Raw genomic sequence first — 24,427 nt, 5'->3', positions numbered from 1 at the left:
ACTCTATGATGCCTTTGACTATTGCAGTAACCAAAGAAGATTCATTGGGTAAATTACAGAAAGAACAGTCAGGTTCAACAGAATGCTATTATAAGAGGAGAATCTCCCAACCCAACCCCATCTACAAAATGATGTTTGTTTTTTCTAAGACATCATGGTAATTTTCATTAAAAATAATAATAAAAAAGATGTTTCTCCTAGAGGCATTTAGAGAACCATAATTTCACTTGTGAGCTATTTGTAAGTCTTGCTTGCTTCTGTGGTTTTGTGATATCATAATCATCCTGAACAGAATAACATTTTAATTCACAGGGAGGCAGGACAAGTGTAACCATAAAAGCTTCCAGGCATGCAGATGACATTTTAACATTTAAAATTTAGCACAAGAGTAGTTGTTGTGCACTTAAAAGATCCACACAGAAACAAAGTCAATTAAATTTTATTTCAACCAAGAATATAAAATAAATGCAACGTAATTTAATTTAGTTTTAACAGTCATTTCAAGAAGAATGTCAGGACAACTTAAAAGTGGGAAACACTCGACTCCAAAGTGGCAGCTTATCCTGTACCTATGGAGGGAGCAGGCCTTGCTAAAGCGTGGCCAGCGCAGAGCACACAAAATCGCAGCGGGGGATGGAGAGCTACAGTTGTCTCTATAATCATACAAAGAGGGATGCGTGCAGAAAATGACTGAAAAAAGAGACATGACAGGTGCACTTCACAAACAGGAATCATTGGAAATACAAACTAGGCAGTTTAGAAAGGATATACTACATAACATATATAAAAAGTACTTTCCATTGTTGTTAAAAAGGACATCTTCAGTCCAGATTTTGTGTAATACTTTTAGTGTCTACACAGACAAATCTTTAAAAAAATTAAATAGTATTAATTTACTAAATATTTAGGAGATAACAGTGCATTAAGGTTTTTTTTTCATATAATACATATCACTCCCTTGCAGTGATAGCATAGAAGAGTAAGTATGGCCTTAGGAATACATTTTTTTAAAAAAACCCTAGAACAATGACCTTTGCTTTATGATATTTGTGACAATTCTTGAAGAGTATGGGGACCTAAACTGCTATGTTTTGTATAATACATTACTTGTACTTGACTCCTTCAAGCCTCTCTGTCTGATGGTGATTTCACTGTCTTTCTCCACCTCCTAAGAAGATATTACCAGAGTTTAAGATTTGCAACTTTCATAGAATTCTTCCTTCATTGAACAGTTTCTGCTACATAAATTTACTCAAAAGTAGATCAAGTTGCAAAAGTCTTATTCTCCAACTAATTTTTCTCTTCTTTTGCCTTTGGTAGAGAAAACAGCATCATTTTAGAGGCACAGAGAACAACTAGCAGTTGCTCCACCAGAAATGAGGCAGTGAACACATATGTAAATGTTGTCTCTTTCCATTCTTAAGAGTAAATTATGTTTATAAGAGAAAAGATAGTTCAGATGGCCAAAATTCTAAGTACTAAAGTTTCAAAACCACACAGATATAAAAATATACATGTCCTTGGTTTTTGCATCTCACTGCATGATCTACTTCATCACAAGGATTGTTTCAGCCTCACAGTATCAGCCCTGCCGCCAAGCTACTTTATTGTGAGCTCGTCTGTCCTGAACTTTTGAATCCCTTTTCCCAAACATACATCTCATTAGAAAGCTAACTCTAAAACTGACCTATAATATCAAGAGCAGAAAATCTTCAATTCATTCTTTAAATTATCTCCCCTGGTTTTGGTGTTCCTATAGGCTGAGGGATGTCTGTCCCCATTGCATCCTCAATAGGCATTTAACAGTATCTAATAAACTTTCAAAGAGGAATGCAGTCATTTTGGGACCAAAAAGTTTAAATTTTGCCCCCAAAGAGCTTCACAGGTCTCCTTAGAGATCCCATAGTCTAGGGCCCTTATGTGTATGCAAGGCTTTTTCCCCTTTATAAAGAAAGGAAAATATGAACCAAAATTATTCCAAAGGGTAATGGACACGAGTGGGCATCACTGACCCTGAGGCAAGAAGAGAGGACAAAAGGGCCAGAACCAGTGAAGTGATAAGAAGCCCAATCATATATATAAAGGAAATCTCAGGCTATGTCCTAGAGAACACTGTACTGGGAGCAACTGATAAAATCCCCATATAGCTGATGTCAGTTCTACCAGCAAAATTCATTTATGTATAAGGAAAGCAAGCGGCCCAGTGAATGTATAAACCAAACCATAAGAATTACATGTCAACGTTGCTAATTAAATATTAAGGGGCATGGTGTTTTGATTTATGTACATATCTGGGGTTATCTCTTTTTATTAAATGTAAGCTCCCCTTGAGGGCAGGAACAGATCTTCTATTTTCACTGTAATTTCCTACAACTACTTAGTAGAGTGTGTTCTGCCTATAAGAGTCATCCACTTGTTGAAGGCTACTGTGAACATTGCAAATAAACAGTAATGTCTTTTCTGATATTAAATCACTGGCTTTTTCCTAAGCTGGACCAAGAAATCCTTCCCTAACACCATTTACTATGAAATTTGGAATAATATCTATCTATCCAAGTGAGTTTAAAGTAAACCAAAGAGCCTTCATATTATAAGACAGTTCATTTTCAAGTCAATTACATGACAAAAACATCCCAAGAGAGCTTACTGTTACTGAATTGACCATAAGTAACAGGAAGTGTGTCCTGTTGTGTTTTCCACCTAGCAGAGTACTGGACACCTTGTAGGGTGCAGTAAGCATCTGAGGACCAGAAGCTCTGGACAGTGAGGCTTCAGGGCATAGAAAAGAACTTTACACAGGTAGCAACTTCATGCAGGAAGGTGTTCATTTCTTATTTTAAAAAATGGAAGTGATAAAATACCATGGAAATGATCGGAAATTCCTTCAAATGGAGCATGTCAACTGTTTCATCTACAATCTTGATGAATGTCACTATACAGTATTATTATTAATAGCATAATTATGCTGAGATCAGTAAGGTCCTGGCTGGCTACAGTATCACATCAATAGTGCAAAATGTATACTGGCTTCTGTCTAAATTTCACTTGTATATGGACCCAGAGTATCATAACCAGGTAGATAAGTTCACAAAGAATAGTTTTAAAAATGCATATAATTTGCATATATGACAAATCAGCTATTTCTTCTAGCTCAAGAAAAACATCTAAAACAAGGCTGGTGCTGCTAGCTGCATTCAGAACTTTTTTTTTTTTTTTTTTTTTTTTTGCCCCTTACATTACAATGGGAACTCTGTCTTTACATTTCCTTTTGATTCTGGAGAATAAGGGGCTCCTTAAACTGGCTAAGAAAGAACTTAGCCTCTAATTCATAGATAATGGAAATGCAAATATTCACCTTATATTGTATAGTCTTATACTATCTGCCCATAGTTTTTAGGCACAATTATTTAGTTTTCTGCTAGGGGCAAAAGAAAGTATTCAGTGCAATGAAAAGATTCTTGATAGAATAAAGTTTCAGTAACAAAAGCAAAATTATACATACATAATACCCACTTTAAACATGAATAAAACCTACATTTTTAACATGCTTTAAAAATAGTCACTCTATGTCTAATGCAAATACAAATGGAGGACACTGCTCTTTACTTTAAAAGCAGATGAATCTGCAGGCTTCAATTTGAATACCCTTGATTAAGTAAGAAAGTTATTCACACCTACGGGATGTGAAGAAACAGAGGAAAGGGACAGTTCCTTTAGAGAAGCCAACTTTACATACAATACACACAAAGCTTTCCTTCAAGGGGAAGTAACCCATTCTTTGATCAACATTACTCCTTAAAGAAATCCTAGTGCAGTTAATATTCTCTTCAGCTTTCTGGTGTGGATCACCAGAGGACTGTATTTCATCAAAGCTCTTGAAACCCTTTTTAAGGTAGACTTAGCTACATGAAGGTTAAAATCATAATTCTTAATTACTGAATACTATTCAGAATATGATGGTTCTAGGAACTAAGTTCCATATGAATGATTATATAAAAATCACCACACACTTCAGTTCTTCAGAGCATAAAGCATAGTAACTGCAAAGATCTAGGCTGTTTTTGGTTATAAGTTCTCTCTGTCCCACCACTTATTTTTAATAGGCCTTCCCTGAAACTAGATAAATAAAAACATAATAGTAAAATACTTTGGGACAGTAACAGTTTTGTTTAAGACTTCCATGAGCAAAACAGTTAAAGTCTGTGAAAACTGTGTAGTGCTCTAAAAGGTACATTGTTACCTGTGTTGCTAAATCAGTTCATGAAGTAAAAAACTATACACCACTGGAATTCTGTTTCTAAAACATTAAAATCCTATTAAAAGAGCTTTGAAAAGATAAATCATAGTGATTGCTACAGCATGAGAAAGGTGCACCAGAAAATCCTTCAAAAAATGCTGAAGGTTACAGAAGTGCTGGAATTAGATTAGATGCTTTATCAGAGAAGTCACAATGGAACACATGCGGGGAAGGGTATTAGGGAAACTTCACAAGAATCTTCCATAAGTCAATAAAGAAGAGATATCAGTCCTGAAAAATACTCAGTATATAAAGTTTTCCTCCCAAACATGAGTTTTAAATGGCATCATAGTTTGTGTTTTGGGGGTTCTTTGCAATGAAGACATCATATTGCTGGAGTCTTGCTTTGTGCTGGCCTGGGCCAAGTCAAGGGCTGCTGATCAGTACCGGTGGGCCTGGTGAGATGGGTGGTACTGTGCACTCTGTTGAGACGAGGAGGAGTAGCCTAGAGTGCTCTGGGACTGAGAAGATCCCTGAACGCTGCTTTGGTAATTTAGGCGAGAACTGGAGTGCTAGAAGGAAATAGGAAAAGGAGATTACTGATATATATAAGAAGATTTATGGCTCGAGGCTGGGGTTGTAGCTCAGTGGCAGAGTGTTTGTCTAGCATATATGAGGCACTGGGTTCGATCCTCAGCACTACATAAAAGTAAATAAAGGCACTATGTCCATCTACAACTAGAACAAAATAAATTTAAAAAAAAAAGAAGAGGAGTATGGTTCAAGATGTCAATTACAGTAGGATGGAGATAAAAACCATTTTCATCAATAAGCTCCTGGTTTAGATCTACAGTAGCTGACAGTTAATGTAGTTTGGTAATATATTCACTTCTCTGAAATCACACACTATAACCACACATTCTGACAGGTATGACATTTGGCTGGATTCTTTGGGAGGCAAAGAAAGGGAGAGGAGAAATGCTGACCCACTGTTCTTCATACAAATACTGGGTACAATTTAACCTTTTATATAACTGAGCTTTACAAATAAGAATTACCAATTTGGCATATGGAAATCAATGACATTTGTAATGTATACTAATACATTATTAATTTTCTCATTATAAAGAACAAAGCTGAGACTAAGAAATTACTATTTGAGAAAATAGTTTTCCGAAGTAGAAGCTAGTCCAACCCACAAGACAAAGGAAGGCAAGGTTGGGTAGCAATAAGTGGGTTTTATAAACTTCAGATAATATTTAGAGCAAAGTCTGGCCACCAATAAATCCTACTTCCTGTCCAATATGCAAATACAAAATTTTAATACATGGTTGCCTCTAAGAGAAGACAGAGACAAATGTATTTCTTTGTCTTCTAAGACAAGGGGTCTGACCATATTGCCCAGGTTAGTCTTGAACTCCCAGATTCAAGTGAACTTCCCCCTCAGCATCCTGAGTGCTGGGATACAGGTTGTGAGCCACTGCTTGTATTTTTATGACTTCATTATTCAATATATGTTTATTACTTTAAATAAAACATCTTCATAGTTTTCATAGAAAATATGAAGAAAATGTATAAAAAAAAATTCATCTATAGAATAAGAACATCATGAGCTGGGGCTATAGCTCAGTGGCAGAGCACTTGTCTGCCATATGTGAGGCACTGGGTTTCATCTTAGCCCCACATAAAAATAAAATAAAAGCATGCTGTCCATCTATAACTACAAAAATAAATAAATAAATAAATAAAAGAACGTGGTACCTGATTAAACATAAGCATAGCTGGAAATTAACCTTCCAAATATAGTGTCTTAGCCTATATTCTGAAGGTTAGGCTTACCTATGAGCAAAATGAGAAAGAATACATGCAATAAAACTACTTTTTGGAGTTAAAAATGTAAATGACCAAGAGGTACCAGGGGAAATTTAAAAAGGGACAGGTTGGGGGTATAGTTCAATTGTAGAGCATGTGTGCGCATGGCATGCACCAGGCCCTAGATTCAATCCCCAGCACCAAAACTGAACCAACAAAAAAGAAAGGAGAAATCAGCAAGGTCCTCCCCCTCAGTATGCAAAGGCTACCAAACCGCACTTGCAATATCTGCCCAAGACAATAGGGCAATAAGACAATCTTGGTCAAAAACAACTTGGCTTTACCTTTTCCAAAATTACAGAGCTAACAAGTTGTATGTTTGAAAGATACCTTTCAAAATTCTGGTTATGTTTTATTTTTTTCAAGTTTTTTAATGAAAAGGAAAGTTCTTTCCACTCATAATTCATCAGAGGCAATTCTTCTGGTAAAACATAATGTAAACATATAAGACTGTAATGTGCTAAAACATAACTTTTTTAAAGATAAGATTTCCTTTTTAGACAGAGAAAAAGCCAATTTCCCTCTTTTCAAAGTATGAATCAGATTTGCTTACACTGGAAGCAGCCCCAAAGCTTTGAAACTCTACTAATGGAACCCACTGAAGAGGAAGGCAAAAGTTCTCCCTAATAGAAAAGTTAAATATGGCCTTGAATAAATTGAGATAAAGTAGCAGGGAGGATCAAATACAAAAAACAATATCACATTAGCCTATCTTAGAGATTATGAAAAATGGTTTATTTATGAAGAAACTAAAATATAAATATAAAAATATTCTGAGAAGCCCTAGAACCAGAAAATGTAAGGAAAGGAGAAGAAAATGATAAAACTAATGCCCTATGATTGTTAGGCTAGCTATGATTACTTTTGGGTTAGCAGATTACACTTGGCACAATCTCTCTTCTGTGGTACATAGAGAACAAACATACTGATTATGTAAGACTTGTAAATGGTTCTACTCCCTCCAACTAAATCACTGAGATATCTATCCATTTTGTCATTCTATCATTACTTACCTATAATTAAGGTTTACTTATAGGTGGAGAACAATTTGAATAAAGAAAAGCATTTTGAAGAATTTTTGAATTTGAAAAGAACAGGAGGAAATCAAGTAATTGGCCTATAATTATCTATCACCAGGTGATAAAGAGTCTGTCCTTTTGTTATGGTGGGGTCAGGACCACTGGAGCCAGAGGGTTAATTTTGGGGGTCCCAACAGACTAGATTAAGTTGCCCATAGCACAGTGTCTAATTAACAAACAGAAAAATAATGGTGAAGCATGAAATGAATTTATTTGTAATTTGGCCCAAACTGGGAAGATAGCCGGTCTAGAAATCTGTCTCACCCTATGGGCAACGGTTTAGGATTATAGAGGAGAAAGACAAAAGCAGATAGCCAAGAGGTATGCAGGTTATACAACCAGAGAGGTGGTTCACTGGTACCCATCCTGGGACAGTTTTTGTTTTCAGCACAAGATGGAGCTGGGAAGGAAGTAAACTATTACAGGTTAAAAGGACAATGTCTAGATGCTTCTTTAATTTTTTGATTTTAAAGGAGTCCCTGTTACTCTCGACCAAAACTTCAGTTAGGGTCCTCTGAGTCCTCTGCTTGACTAGGCCCAACTGTGCGCCTCCCTCTTTGTTCTTACTGAAACCTATAAGCAAGAATTTTGCAAGCAAGAATCCTGCTAAGGTGTGTTAGAAAAATCCCCCACCAGAAAAAAGCACACTCATACATTGCTGGTGGGACTGCAAACTGGTGCAACCAATACGGAAAGCAGTATGGAGAGTCCTAAGAAAACTGGGAATGGAACCACCATTTGACCCAGCTACTCCTAGGTCTATATCCAAAGGACTTAAAAACAGCATACTATAGTAACACAGCTGCATCAATGTTCATAGCAGCTCAACTCAGAATAGCTAAACTGTGGAACCAACCTAAATGTCCTTCAACAGATAAAAGGATAAGGAAACTGTGAGATACACACACACACGCGCGCGCGCACACACACACACACACACACACACAATTATTCAGCATTAAAAGAGAATAAAATTATGGCATTTGCAGGTAAATGGATGGAGTTGGAGAATATCATACTAAATGAAGTAAGCCAATTCCAAAAAACCAAAGCCCAATGTTTTCTCTGAAAAGTAGCTGGGGAGGGAAATGGGAAGAATGGAGGAACTTTGATTGGGCAAAGAAGGGTGGTGGGGCAGGGCATGGGGGAAGGAAAGAAGGTGAAATGCAATGGATATCACTACCCTAGGTACACACATGTATGACTGCACACATGGTACAGTTCTACAACATGTATAACCAGAGAAATGAAAAATTGCACTGTATTTGTGTTCAGTGAATCAAAATGCATTCTGATAGCATATATATACCTAATTAGAATGAATAAATAAATTTAATTAAAAAAAAACAACCCTCAATAACGGGTCTCTCTGGCCTGCCTTCAGCAATAATACTACCAAGTCAGAAATCTTTTATCCCTGATGTTTCCTCTTGGTAATTTTCCATCTCCAACCCCACCCTGTGCCTTGGTAATGAAACTCTGCTTGTCATTGTTAGTGTTGGAGTTTATCCCATCTCTCTTCTCACTTCAAGACTCTGTTGCAGTGGTCCCTATATCTATTCACATAGTCCCCCTTGAATAAAGTCTGCTTTACCATCCATTATGATTCAGATCTACAATGTCCCCCCCAAAGAATCAGTGTTGAAGTCTTGGTCCCCAGTAGAACAATGTGCAGAGGTGAGGCTTTTGGTAAGTGATTGTGTCACGAGGACACTAATCTCATCAAGGGTTGTAATTGAATGGACTATAGGGAGGTGGTAGAAACTGTAGGAAGTGGGGCCTCCTTAGAGAAGTCAGTCACTGTGGGTGTCGCCTTGAAGCGTATATCCAGTCCCAGGTCACTTTCCCTCTTTCTCTCATTCCTGGCCACCACGAGATGAACAGCTCTGTTCTGCCAGGTGCTCCCTGCCATGCATGATATTATGCCTCACCACAAATCCATAGCAACGGGCCCAAAAGACTATGAACTGAAACTTGTGAAACCATGAGCCAAAATAAATTGTTCCTCCTCTAAGTTGATTTTCTTAGGTATTTTGTCATCGCAACAAAAAGCTAACTAACATGCCATGTTTAACAAATGTTTACATAACCTATTTCCTGTAACACAGGTTAATATAACACAATCTGAGGCATAAAGCTAAGAGTATACAGTCAACATTTGTGGCTCATATAATAGGGATAAACTGAGGTTTAGGGAAAAGTGGAATTTATAACAAAATTCACATATGTTCATGACTACTAACCAAATACCAAGATGTTTTTAGTGAATCAAAATGAAGCTTTGAGGGCTGGGGTTGTGGCTCAGTGATAGAGCGCTTACCTAGCACACGCAAGGTGCTCGGTTTGATCCTCAGCACCACATAAAAATAAATAAAGTAAAGGTACTGTGTCCAACTACAACTAAAACACAAAAAATATGAAGATTTGACTGGTTTAATTGGAACCAAAGGGAAATATTCTATACTCCTCTGTTAACAGGAAATCTTTGTAAAACCAGTTTAAGCTGCTATTTATTATGTCTTTCTTGATGCTTCTCTTTATTCCAGTTCCTTATCAGTGAGTTTATTGCTCTCTTGCCAGAGGTTTTGTTTTCTATAATCTCTATTCCAAGTGATCCTCTTCTGCGATTCCCTGAGGAGGATGGTTCTAAAAATTTTTCCATCCTTCTTTCATTTAAGTTTTCCCTTCTACTTAGGTCTTTTCTTAGCTTTTTGTCACCTTGAAAAAAATATTTTTGCAACATTCTCTACCGTATCATAGGTAGGTATTTTACCTCTCTCCAAGTATCAATCCTTAGACATTTTTCCTTTAATTTCCTAAATTAGTGGTACAATTATAGTTTTCCTTTTATCTTAATAACAAAAAGTATTGTCTAGTCTCAAAATTATTTCTTGTGAGACTTTAACAGCTATTTCTGGAAAGTCCCAGTCTTCATTCTTTTCTCTTCTACAGCCAAGTGGCTACTATTTTCTCCCTGTAAGAGCAAATCTTTCTAAGAATGTAAATAATTTCATCCAATGTAAGCCACTACTTCCCTCCCTTTCCAATTGCTTATCTAGGTATTTTCTTCAAACCCAAAGCTGTTAAGCAATTATATGAGTAGAAATACTTTTTTTTTTTTTTTTTTAAAGGAGGAAGCCACCTACTCTACTTTTTCTCTTCCGGGTGTTAGGACAAGCAAGTCAAGATATGAATATCTCATAATTACATGAAATATGATAAAAATCTTCATTTTGATATAATTCCCTAGAAACAGAATTACAGAGTTTGTATATCAAATGTTAAGAATTAAGAATTAACCTAAAAGGATCTCTTAAAAGCCTAGTTTCCATTTCATAAATCATGAATATATACACATACTAATTAAAAAGGAAAAATTCAGGGGATGGGACTGTGGCTCAGTGGTACAGTACTTGCCTAGCATATGTGAGGCACTGGGCCTCGATACTCAGCACCACATACAAATAGATAAATGAGATAAAAAAATTTCGTCAACAACTAATAAAAATATTTAAAAAGAAAAAAGTAAAAATTCAGTGGAGTACCTGATAATCTGACGGCATAACTGGTCCCCCTGAGTTTGTGCCGGAAGCCCCCAGCCGCGGCTTCTTGTTTGGAGGCACCTGATTCAAGCCGGAGTCCTGGCTGTGCTGCAACCCTGCTCCAGCACCCCCGACACCAGCCGCAGTCCCTCCTGTTGTCCCATTGGTCTGAGTGTTGTTCTGTTGTGGCGGGGGTGCCTGTGGAGGGGCTGCTGCCTGCTGTGGAGGGGCTGTGGGTTGCTGATGCTGGTTCTGCTGCTGCTGCTGATTCTTTTATGGCAGGCAGGCAGGCAGGCAGGCAGGCAGGAAGGAAGGAAGGAAGGAAAGAAGGAAAGAAGTAAAGAAAGAAAAATAAGATATAAAACTAAATTCACAGGGAATTTTATTACTTGATACGCACATGTGACTGCTGACCCAGCTGGGACACAACCTGTATGGGTCACTAAGTGATTGGAATGACTGAAGATAGGGCAGCCAGAGAATATAGCATCCCCCAAATTCATCCCAGCCCAGAACAGAATGCATTTTCTGAAATTCACTTAGATCACACAGTAATCCTCCAAAACTAGTCACAGACACCTTATAGGACACAGGGCACAAAGCATATATATAGTTTCATACCCATTTAAAACAGGTATAAAAAATCTTTTCAATCATGATTTTGGAACGAAGAGCAGTGTAAGGAGGAGGCATATATATCCAGTTAAGATAAAAGGACAGAGTGATGCCTGCAAAAGACAGTGTGTAATGTAATGGTAATGACACTGAACAGAAAAAAGCAAGAATTAGGAACTGGAATAGAATAAGCTATTAGACAAACCAGAAAGTTCAATGATCTGTAAGCTTATTGTATTTTACATTTCAAGCTGTATCTACAATCCTCAAATTTCTACAGAAAATAGTATTTATTTAATTATTTAATAGAGATTATCAAATTATGCTCCCCTGAATTAGCTGACACCCTTACCCTCAAAAATTCAAAGTGTGCCATGCAGTTTATACCTTGTCACCTTTTTCTTCAGGCTCATCTTCATTAAGGAATTCTCGTTTAGGGTATGGAATCTGGCAGCCAGCAAACACACTAAAAAATTGTATTTAAAAAAATACATGTCAAGGCCTAAAGTCTATAATATCATTATCTTATTAATTTAAAATTCTAGTTTTTCTTTTGTAAATTATTTCATACTCTTTCTCTGTGGCTGGTATCTGCTGAATGTCTCCCCAGACAACTCAATTTGAGCAATAAAAAAAATCACTCAACTGATTTCTACACTGTCACTTTCAATATCAAATTTTGACTGCTGCTTGCTAGCTGATGTATGTGACAAAGAAGCTTCTCCACACTGACTTCATCAGCACCAAAAATAACTGAATTAGTATTTGCTTCAACAACAACAAAATATTTTGTCCCCTCAAGAAAAAAATGCACTTCTAATAAATTCAAGCACAAAAGATATACTTGGATGACATTAGGATAAAGGAATAGAGGGGATTTGCAGCACCGTGGACACGCTCTAGAAGACAGAATTTTAAGTTCTCCATCTCTGATCTGATTGGTCTACAAGTCGCATTTGTTTTCAGTTTTAATTTTCATCTGTAAAACTGATTAATGGTCATTACTAAAACACTTGTTTTCATTCACACCTTTCTCCAGCTTGACCTGTTTCAAAATATGGACCATTTTTCTTCAGGAGTTTTTCCCTGAGGCTATATTAATAAAGAAAGTAAAATACTTCAGTAATGAGTACTTCCTTGATTTCATCCACCATCTGATATCCTTGACCTGGAGTGAAGGACATGGAAGAGGGAGTAAGATACATACTCTAATGTTGGCAAGGGGTCCTCCTGAAAATAAGGGTCCTGCAGAGCCTGCTCTGAGGTAATTCTCTTGGTTGGATCCATAGTAAGGAGTTTCTGAAGCTAGAGAAACAAAAGAAATTGACAGCACATGAAAAGGTTTGCTTACAAATCAATGTCCAGACTTTTGTAGTAAATGTGTAACAGGATTACATAAAATGTATTTTGTATAGCCCACTGCATAATCAGTATACTATACACCTATTTATGTGAACTTGGCAGAAATCATCAGCATTAAAGCACCTTTAAAATTCTTTTTTATGCTGATAAATCATTTTAAAAATTAAGGCTAGAAGGGTGATATTTCCAGAGAAAAATATTTAATTTTGCCTCAACATCATCCTCCAATTTCTTTTGTTTCAAAAGAAGAAATAGCTGGGATAGTTCCACAGTAAACAAGATGAGATGAAAACTGTGTTAAGATGAGATTTCAGTCTGGGAGAGAAGCACCTACCAAGAGGAACACTTTGCTGTCAGGCTTGACCTTGTGTTTCTCCATGTACTTTATGAGGCTACTGTTGGCATACCTGCAAGCACACAGACAGTCACATGTCAATGAGAACACTCACACAATTTACATTTTTTAATGAAAAGCTCTAAGACTGGTTTTCTTAGAAGGTATATTAAGTTTAAAGCATTGCTTTTGCTGATTAAAAACAAACACATTACCAAATATTGACAAATGTGTTAAGTAAGAGAAATTATTATATATCATATTTGAGATTTTTATATTGGAAAATAATTACATGTCAACTATTAGAAAAAAATTAATATGTAATATGACCTATCAATTCCATTTCTACGTACATACCTGAGTCTAAGTGATGCTTGTGTATATGCATATCAAAGTACATGAATAAGAGTCAGCTTTTATTTTTCCTCTGAGGTACTGGGGATAAACCCAGAAATCCTCTACACTGAACTACATCCTCAGCTCTTTTTATTTTTTGAGACATGGTTTCATCAAGTTGCCCAGGCTGCCTCAAACTTGCAACCCTCCAGCTTCAGCCTCCAGAGTAGTTGAGATTACAGAAGTGCACTACCACACCCAGCTTCTTATCAACATTTTTGTAGCAGCAAAAATAACTATAAAAAACAAATGTCCATCAACTGAAAAAAAACTAGGTAAATTGTAAAAATGTCACAGAATAGAATGCTATACATGAATGTATGTATGCACATGAATGCATATGGTTGAGTAGGAAAAACAGCATGTTGCTGAAGAAAATACATAGATAAACCAGGCGTGGTGGCACACGTCTATAATTCCAGAGGCTCAGGAGACTGAGGCAGGAGGATCACAAGTTCAAAGCCAGTCTTGGCAATTAGCAAGAACCTAAGCAAGACCCTGTCTCAAAATGAAAAATAAAAAGCAGGAGGCTGTGGTTGTGGCTCAGTGATAGACCCTTGCCTAGCATGTGCAAGGCACTGGGTTCGATCCTGAGCATCACATAAATAAATAAAGGTATAAAAAATGTTGTATCTTAAAAAGGGGGGAGATGGGGATGAGGCTCAGTGGTTAAGCGCCCCAGATTCAATCCCTGGTACCAAAAATAAATAAATAAATAAATAAAAAGAAAGAAAAAAATACATGAATGATACTAGATACTAGTACTAGTTATATAAATTTCAAAGACATATTAAACTGAACAAAAATTTTTAGAGATACATACATGGAAGAATAAAACTATGATAAAAAATGAGGAATGATAAACAAATTCAGAACATTCAGTCTTCTCTGGTAGAGATAAAAAAGAAGGGAGGATACGCAGGGTACTTCAATAATCTTAGCAATCCTTTATTTCTTAGGTTGAGAGGTGAGTGGGGGAAATTCATTTGATTATTATAAACATACTATGTATATATTTCATCATATATTTTCTTTCCTACATATGAAATATTTTGAATTAGAAAGGTCTAAAAATAGGTAAAAAATAGTCATGGTAAAAGAAAATATATAAAAATATAAAGAAAAAACTTCAATTCACTCATATCAAGCCATTCAGTGAGAAAGAACCACTGTCAAAGTTTTGATAATTTTTTTTGGCTTCTTTTTCCTATGTACATGTATATATGTATGTGTATGTATATATATGATTCAAATATGTGTGTGTGTGTGTATATACACACACACACACACACACACATATAATTCAAGCACAGCAGGACTTTTGCTTTGTTTTTATAGAATTGGAAACATAGTACATACATAGTATGCCATCATGAGTTTTTTTAATTTCATATTGCTTCACAAACAGTTTGCTTTGTTAAATACTCTTCAAACACATTCTTTTGAGTAGCTGAATATCTCCTATTGGTATGAAGCTGTTTCATAGTAGCTACAAGTACATGGCCAGGAAACAACACTATAGCTGATGAGAATCAGGCCAGATGCTGGCCCAGTTATTTATCTAACTGAATTTATCCTTTAAAATTTCTCTCCTCTTAATTCTGGTTATACTATTGTTTTAGGTAGAACTTTTCATTTTATCTTTAATGCTAAGTTAATTGTTAAGTGCCTTCATTAATTTTCTCCATCTTTTATATTATTAAATATCTTCAATTACTGAAACCATTTTCATTCAATATTCATTTGACAACTAATTAATGAGCACATACTATGTGCCAGGCCCTGAGGATACATAAAATGATATATAAAATAGAGATGATCCATACTATCTAGATGAAAAGACAGGATTCAAAAGCTAACTGTAGCACACAGTGATGAATGCTAAAAGCAGCAGCACAGCATGCAATGGGAATGCGAGGAGACCAACCTAATTTAGACCTGGAAGGTTAGGGGAGGCAAAATCCAAAGGATAAGTTGAAACAATAAGTAAGAGTTAATCTGCCCGGCACAGTGGTGCACACCTGCATTCCCAGCAGCTCAGGAGGCTGAGGCAGGAGGATGGCAAATTCAAAGCCAGCCTCAGCAAAACTGAGGCACTAAGCAACTCATGGAGACCTTGTCTCTAAATAAAATACAAAATAGGGCTAGAAATGTGGCTCAGTGGTCGAGCATCCTTGAGTTCAATCCCCCTTCCACTGCAAATAAAGAGTTAATCTGATAAAAGGGGTGAGAGGAAAAGTATGTCCTAAAGAGGAAAGAGCACATTTTAAAATTCAGAGGTCAAAAAGAAAGCTCAGAATACTTAAAAGAAATCCATGATGTTTTGGCTAAAGAATACCGAGGACGGTTAAGAAAGGAACCCGGAGATGCCAAAAGCATCCTAAACCATATTAAGGAACTGAAAGCAATGGTAAATTAAGAGCACCTAGAAAAAGTGACATGATCAAATTTGCTTTTGACAGTGACTATAGTGTAGACAGAGAATTGGAATAGAGTAGAAGTAGAAAAATCACTAAGTAGGCTGGCCACTGCAGGAGTCCAGAAAAGATGATGTTGGTGGCCAAAACTATAACAGTGGCAGGGTGAATGGAGAGAAACAGAAACATTCAAAGGATCCCTAGGATTATATTTGTTAATCAACTGGATGCAGGGTATGAATGGAAGATAGTGAGAGACAGAAGGATCAGGAGGAACTCACAGGTCTTTGGCTTGAACAATTAAGTCAATCATGGAGCCAGTTTCTATGGCAGGAAATAGCCTGGAGCAGTTTTGGAGAATAGATGATGAGTTCTATTTTGGACACTTAAAGCTTAACAGAACTTTGAAGTTGGGATTCCATAAAGCATTTTATTCTCTCTCTTTTTTTTTTTGGTTCCGGGGATTGAACTCAGGGGCACTCAGCCACTGAGCCACATCCCCAGCCCTATTTTATATTTTATTTAGAGACAGAGTTTCACTGAGTTTTTAGTGCCTCCCAGTTGCTGAGGCTGGCTTTGAACTTGTGATTCTCCCATCTTAGCCTCCAGAGCCAGTGGAATTACAGGCATGTGCCACCATGCCCAGCTATAAAGCATTTTAATAAATAGACTTGAAATCTGGAAAAGAGATCTGAGTGGGATATACAGGCTGAACAAAACTAACAAAAAACCCTGAAACTTAAAATGCTCCAAAATCTGAAAAAAATCCAAAATCAAAAAAACTGTGGCCCTAAGAACTTATAAGAGATACTTAAGCTGTATAAATTCAGAGTTACCAACACAATTGATGATAAACTGTGGCCACTGAAATTCTGGAGTCTGGGGAAAATATCTAGAGTAAGAAGGGAGCCTAAACAGAATCTTAGTACTAGGGCTATCTTAAGGCAAAGGACCCTAACAAGGACTCTGCGAAAGAGGGACTGGAAATGATCAATGCCATTCTTTACTCCCCTTTATTATGCTTTCATTCCTACAAGTCATCCTGTCCTGAAATTTTCCTGGCAAGCTGCCCAAAGAGAACCTCTTCTACTGTTTTCTCTAGGTGTACATATTTAGAACAAACTCCTTTCATGTCTTTGCTGTCCCTTCAAGTCTACTCAATATACATGTCTCCACCAGTGTGTTTTACTTGTGTCCTGGGCAACATGTTCTTCCTTCTGCTATTCCTCCTGGTTTCCTGGTCCAGCATTTCAGTCACCAGTTATTACTCAAAGATTAAATTACACATGTGGCTTTGAACTAAGATTTTTATCATGCTAAAACAGAATAAACTATCTACTGACCCTGAAATTTTTAAAAGCTTAAAAATATCATAGTCTAAACTAAACATATATATTAGCAGCATTTAAAGCATCCCTTAAATCACAAGTATAGGTACCTACCTGACACACACAAGGCCCTAGGTACAATTCCCAAGGCCCTAGGTACAATTCCCAAGGTGGTGGGGGGGGAGAAAGGAGGAGGAGGAGGGAGGAGGGGGAGGGGGAGTGAGATGGGGGAGGGAGGGGGAGGGGGAGTGAGATGGGGGAGGGAGGGGGAGGGGGAGGGGGGAGGGGGAGAAGAAGAATACTAAAAGTGCCTGGCTTAAATAATAATCTACATCTGTTTTTTTTAAAGATTAAATTTTCCTATTGGAGTTGCTACCTATAATTAACATGTTACAATCTGAATGTTTGTGGCCCCCTCCCCAAACTCATATTGAAACCTAATCTCCAATGCAATAATATTGAAAGGTGGTACCTTCAGAAGGTGCTTAGGTCATGGAAGATTCTGCCTTCATGAAAGGCATAATGCCTCATAGAAGAGGCTTCACCCCCTTTTACCCTCCCACCATTGAGGACACAACCACAAGACACCATCCTGGAAGCAGAGAACAGTCCTTGACAGACATGCAATGTCCCAGCACCTTGATCTCAGACTTTCCAGCCACCCAACTATAAGAAAATAAATTTCTATAGTTTATGAATTACCTAAGCTAAATACTTCTTTTTTCTAGCAGCACAGATGGACTACAACAATATGAATTACTTACGTTGTTCTTCTAAAGTCTTTTTGAAGTGTAGGGTATTCTGGCATCTTTCTAATATCTTCCCAGTCTTTATCTTACAAAAAAAATTGAATATTGTTATGAAAAATAATGTTAATTTTACTCAAAATCTAATTGGTTTAGTTTTAAAATATACATAAAACACACTTTATCTTTTGAAAAGGAATTATTTTGAAATATGACTCAAAATACTTTTTGTGGGGGTACTGGGGCACTATTCGACCACTGAGGCACATCACCAGCCTTTTTTGTATTTTATTTAGAGACAGGGTCTCACTGAGTTGCTTAGTGCCTCACTGTTGTTGAGGCTGGCTTTGAACTCACAATCCTCCTGCTTTAGCCTCTAGAGCCGGTGGGATTACAGGCATGGGCCACTGCACCCAGCTCAAAATACTATTTGAAAAAGAAAACAAATTACCTGCAGGAAATCCCATGACACTAAATATCCGATCAAGCTGATCATGATGAAAGGGATTGCTTGTTTTAATATCTTCCTGACGACAGTGAAAAATAGGTTCTGAAGTCAACAATTCAGCAAATATGCAACCTATTGCCCATATATCTATGAAGAAAAAAATCAAATTTTTATACAAATGTATTACATTTGCTTAGTTACAATTCCTGGATATAATTCCAACACATACATAAGAATACTTTTCAATTAAGCAATGTACAAAGAACAGCAAGTGTATGAAGAGAATATATACAGTATATATGTGACACGAAATAGCTGTATCATGTAACAGATTGGAAGCTTAATAAAGAACATTTACTTATAAGTTTCCTAAAAAATAAACTTAGAAAGAAATTAAATTTGGCAAGCAATAAATTTTAAGATTTACACAAAAATCTTCCTAGCCACTATTAATAATTTAAACATTGAAGCATTCATTGATAACCTAATACCAGGCACAATACTCAGATCTGACAGTCAAACACCATCATCCAATATGGTGATGTAATTCTTTTAATGCTATAAATGTGTAATGAATATGTCTAGACAGACAGCAAAAGGATTTGGAAAAACCCAACTTTTATCTGAAAGATTACTAGCCTCAGTTCTTTTCCCAACAAATTACAAGGTTTATGAGCTGATAAATAATACAAGCATGACTAGGACATGGTGGTACATGCCTGTGATCTCAGCAATTTGGGAGGCAGAAGCAGGAGGATTGTAAGTGGCCTCAGCAATTTAGTGAGAACCTGTCTCAAAATAAAAAATAAAAAGGGCTGGGGATGTAACTCAGTGGTAGAGTACCCCTGGGTTCAATCCCCAGTACTGAAAAAACAAAACACCACAAAACCAGCAAAATACATATGTGTGTGTGTGTGTGTGTGTGTGTGTGTGTGTGTGTATACACACACACATATATATGTATGTATTGTAGGACATCACTAGAGATAGAGCTTATCTTAACAGGTCTGCTCTGATGCTATCCCACCCCCATCCTTAGGACAGAGTTAGGAAGCTTTAAAGGTTTTAGAAGGGGCTAGGAATGTAGCTTAGAAGTAGAGAGTTTGTGCAACATGCTCAAGGACCTGGATTTGGTCCTCAGCACCATAAAAATTTTTTTTTTTAAGTTTTATTAACTAAAGTCACCAATAGATTATTCAATTGGGCTTTATATATTGAATGATTAGAATTTATATTCTGGGACTAAAATATTTAAAATGCTTTGCCAAATGTGTAAGTGAATTAATTTTTGTGAGATGTGTATCCACATTTGTCCCTTTAAATAAATGCCATTTAATTATGTATTTTTAAAACAGATAATAATGCTAGGAATATGGTATAGTAAAAAAAGTACAGTGTTTAGTAGCCTATCAAATGTGAGAATCACATTCTGTAGATAAACTAGAATTAAATAATATTCATTAGCTAAAATAATTGTCAGTATGATATTTTGTAAAAAGAGAAAATGCCAAGTGCAAAAAAAACATATAGTAATGCCTCTTTTATCTGATCCCATTCAGGAATGGTTTCCTTCCAGCTAAGTTAGCCTTCTGGATAATGGGAACATATCCCTTCAATAGCCATTTTTTATTATACCATTATGTGCCATCATAAGGGATATAAAATATAATTTAATCCTCCTTAATGATGCAGCCAAGGTCATCAACATCATAAATATTCATCACACACGGTAGAGTAATAATACTGTTCAGTGTCTACTTTTTAATTCTTTTCTCTCTCCCACATCATGTTGGCTATCATTCTTGTCCCTGATGGTCCCATCTCTCTTCCTCCTGGGGATGACTACTATATTGTTGTTGTTCATGTGTCTATCATGACCACGGTTTGTCTTTTATTCAAAACAGAACCCTGGATCTATACTTCCCCACAAACTGCTAAAATAAGGAATATCAAGTAGTGCTAAATTTTACTACAATTTCTGCCTCATATTAGCCTATAATTTTAAGTAGTTATCTGGCTCCTACATCAATCATCTCTGCCTCCTCCTCAGATCTCTTTCCTCAATCAATGGTTGTTCTCCTGATGCTTGTCCCCAATACACACTAGTATCACTGCCACTCCCCTCCCCACTAAATGTCATTCCATAAAACTCCACTGTTATCAAATCATCAAACTCTTTTTCCTATGCTCTGAATATACATACTCATTTCTGACATGGACTGGTATGGAGAAGAATGAGAATGAGTGATTATGTATGTGCTTATATACATATGCTATGAATATCTTTCAAGGCCAAAGATAATTGATTCAGGGAATTATTCTTTTCTCTGTCTTAACATCCTAACTCCTATTGAGAATGAATAATTAGGACTTTACTAAAATTAGAAACTAGTAATTATGCTTTTATCTTTAAATGGTAAATCTCATTTAGTGAGCAAGTAAGTTGCAAGCTTAAAATTCAATTTTAGTTCTCCTTACTGAGGAAATAAGAAATATACTTGGTTTTCAATTCATACCCAATTACCTTTATCTCCAAAAACTATTTTTATTTTAACATAAGAAAATCTAATCAGAAAATAATTATAAAACTGTATTTTTCCAAGTATGGACTCTCAAAGTATGTGGGTCACACATACTGTGTGAACTGTGTGAAAAGCACATGTTAAAAATGGGTATTACCATGAGTTGAGAATGAAACTGACTTTAGTGGAGCATCACTTAGCTTAACAAAAAGTATTGGCTGAATATGCCTTTTCTTAGAGAAAACACTCTCTTCTAGATATAGACTGTACTGGTAGTAGGTGAGGGCTACAGGCATATGGACTTTTATGGGTACTGCATCCTCTAGGTTATCCAACATCAGCCTGATTGTTCCAAGGCACCACCTGTTTCTTCCAACATTCTAACCTTCTCTTTAGCTTATTTTTACTCACTCTATTCCTATCCTCTGGTAGCTTCTGAGATTGCCTAAGGGATCTAACTGCTTCCAATAGTTGATAAGAAGAGACCTAAATAACAAAAAGTAAACATCATTCTAAAAAAAGTCTCAAAAATACAGTGCTACATTAAAAGTCATTTGTTGACATTTGTTGGGCCACTCCATCCCTTCCATTTTTGTCTGTAGTTCTTTCTTTACCCTCTACAGACAGCTGCCACGTTCCTCCATGGATCATATGGCCAATTGTGAGAACAAGGGCCTCATATCATCTCACATCCTCTACTGCCAAAGAAATACTGGTTTCCTCACAGCTCTGAGGCTACTCAGAGGCTTTACCATTAATTTAACAGAAGCATTTGACAGTATTTGTGAGATATTTACAATATTACAGTTCTATGCTAGAGTATCAGTATCTGAGCAACATATAAACATATTGTAGGTGTTTGACTTTTACAGAAATCAGACCTCCTGATGAACGAGGACATTAATTTGTGTTTGTTTTTTTACCCATGAGCAGGCTAGGTATCCAAATTTTTGTCCATAATTTGTCCAAATGTGAGAACTTCCTTTGCAGTTCTTTGAGTGCCACTAGGTTTTCATAAGCAAGGATTGTGCTTCTTGTCAATTTTTAACATTATAATTTTACTATCCTTGTTAAATATGACTCAACAAAAATAATTAAAGGTAGTCCAAACTGATATGAGCCTAATACCAATAAGCAGATAATCCAAATTAAGAAAGAAAATTTAAAGGAATACACTTGGGAAACGTAGGCACTTTATAGAAATAGACCTTCTACCAGCTATTATTCATTCACTCACTATGCTTCTTTTATTATCTCCAGATTTGAGGATGGCTCTCTCCAGCTGACTCTCAACCAACAGAGGGGATATTCTGAGGACACTGTAGTGACCAGGCAGCAAAATCTCTGAAGCCTCTGTTATAAAGCAGACTTAAAGTCCCAGTGAGTGTGTTTATGACAGGGTTTCTTACTCAGTGTCCCAACCACCCTGTAGAGAGATAGCAAGCTGCTAAGCACAGTTGATCTTGCTCAACTAACTAGATTATATTTCTTACCTTGAAGGAGAAACTGCATTCTGATAACTAATGGTAAAAGAGAAAGATAAGACATATAGTTCTTGCTAGAAAATATGGTGACTAACTTTCCCCCAAGTAAGAGTTCTGGCCAATACTGTATTACCCCTGCTTTTATATTTTTCTTTCTGTGAGAAAAACGATCCTAAACTTCTCTCTAGTTCTTCTGGTCAATAGTTAGGTGAGAATAAAATAAAATTTGCATGTTCTTATTTTCATAGCAACCTAATAGGATCAGATACCTCTATTCTCTAAAAGAAAATGCTTTCTTCTTTAAAAATTACCATATTCTCCTATTCAGTTCTAAAATCCAAATCTACTTGAATGTAAAATCCAGGAACATAGAAGATATCAGGATTTTAACAGAAAGATATAAGGTAGTTTTTACCACGTACTTTCATTATTATACCATTTGGTATTTATGAAAGCTCGATGCCAAGATAGCAAATCATGTTAGACCAACTTACCAATGGCCTTTGTATAATGCCTCGCACCAAGCAAAAGTTCTGGAGCCCGATACCAAAATGTCACAACTACTGGATCCAAATCTGCTAGTGGCTTTAGAGGAGAATTGAATAATCTGGCAAAACCCATGTCAGCTAAAAAATAAAATAAATTAATATAAAACTCAGTTTGACATGCTATTAGAACCATGCAAGGTTGATAAAATGGTCACTAACCTTATGAAGCAATGCTTTTCCTCTGGAAAAAATCACAGGTCTATGCCAAGCACTAAATGGGAATCACTTCATTTATCTTTAGTATCCCCCTGGATGTAGATATTACTATGGTGTCCATTTTACTGCTGAAGAAACTATGGCCTAAAGACTTGCCCAGCATCACTGAGCTAAGTTTAGTCAGAATTAAAATTCAGGTCTGACTTCAAATTTCTGGCTCTCAGAGACAATTATAATAATAATCTTAAATGTTTCTTAATACATAGAATAGTCTGAGAGTCTCCATGATCAGTCATGACTTCTATATACCTATACATCAAAGAACTGATTCTTACTTAGCTTAGTATGTGCTGCAAAAGCTCCTACATGCTCACATGAGCTGATTTATACATATCACTTCCTAACTCTGCATTAGGTGACAGAATATTGGTAACTTGGATTTGGCTATGACAGGATATTTACATTATGGAAAGTAGCAAATGTCACAAACTGAGATGGGAAATAGTCACTAATTGAAGGGTAACCAAAATATCACATGTGTTTCCAAGAGTAAGCACAGAACATATAAGAGATAATTTGTTATAATTCAGCATTTAACAAAGGCCTAACCAAAGCTAACTGATCTAAATATTAGGGGTATATAAAACTGAGTTATTAGTAAAATATGTTATTAGTAAAAGAATATTTATAACCATGATAAGGTTCCAGAGATCAATTTTCTTAAGATTTCATAAATAACAAATACCTATGTCTAAAAACACTTTACAGTTTACAACTGGCTTTTATGTGCATCATATACCACCTAATTTAATCCTTTTTTTTTTTTTTTGGTGGGGGGTGGACCAGAGATTGAACTCAAGGGCACTCAACCACTGAGCCACATCCCCAGCCCTATTTTGTATTTTATTTAGAGACAGGCTCTCACTGAGTTGCTTAACGCCTCGCCATTGCTGAGGCTGGCTTTGAACTCACGATCCTCCTGCCTCAGCTTTCCAAGCCACTGGGATTACAGGCATGGGCCACCACACCTGGCTTCATTTAATCATAATGAGAGCACTGGTATAGTAAGTATTTTGCTCCCCCCTTCTGAGATGAATAATCTAAGACCCAAAGCAAGTTAAATGACTTTCCCAGGTTCACAGAGATAGTAAATAAAGATCTTCACTACTGAAAAACCCATGTTGTAATTTAGGAGCTACTTATTTTTTCTCTTCTTTTTGCAGTGCTGGGGATCGAATCCAGGGGCTTGCATATGCTAGGCAAGCTCTCTACCACTGAGCTACATCCCTAGTCCTTTTTGTATTTTGAAATGGTATCTAAGTTGCCCATGCTGGCCCCAAA

General features: G+C 36.5%; 2 protein-coding genes across 7 annotated transcripts in view; one reads left to right on the top strand and one right to left on the bottom strand.

The window, feature by feature from the left end:
* Amd1 (adenosylmethionine decarboxylase 1) overlaps positions 1–24,427 on the top strand; it is a 530,556-nt gene that overhangs the window by 302,543 nt on the left and 203,586 nt on the right. The gene's annotated exons all lie outside the window — the stretch shown is intronic.
* Cdk19 (cyclin dependent kinase 19) overlaps positions 456–24,427 on the bottom strand; it is a 159,031-nt gene continuing 135,059 nt past the window's right edge. For all 6 annotated transcript variants that reach the window (XM_076858353.2, XM_076858356.2, XM_076858355.2 and 3 more), the window contains 8 exons: positions 22,877–23,008; positions 18,380–18,523; positions 17,947–18,016; positions 13,042–13,114; positions 12,553–12,650; positions 11,733–11,811; positions 10,734–11,000; positions 456–4,809 (listed from right to left, as the gene is read on the bottom strand). In XM_076858353.2, coding sequence (XP_076714468.1) covers positions 4,678–4,809; positions 10,734–11,000; positions 11,733–11,811; positions 12,553–12,650; positions 13,042–13,114; positions 17,947–18,016; positions 18,380–18,523; positions 22,877–23,008 — 995 coding nt within the window. In that variant the 3' untranslated portion in view covers positions 456–4,677. The remainder of the gene's footprint in view (positions 4,810–10,733; positions 11,001–11,732; positions 11,812–12,552; positions 12,651–13,041; positions 13,115–17,946; positions 18,017–18,379; positions 18,524–22,876; positions 23,009–24,427) is intronic.

The sequence above is a fragment of the Callospermophilus lateralis genome, chromosome 6 (genome assembly GCF_048772815.1).
Source record: "Callospermophilus lateralis isolate mCalLat2 chromosome 6, mCalLat2.hap1, whole genome shotgun sequence".
NCBI lineage: Eukaryota > Metazoa > Chordata > Mammalia > Rodentia > Sciuridae > Callospermophilus > Callospermophilus lateralis.
This window is presented reverse-complemented; position numbering and strand designations above follow the sequence as displayed.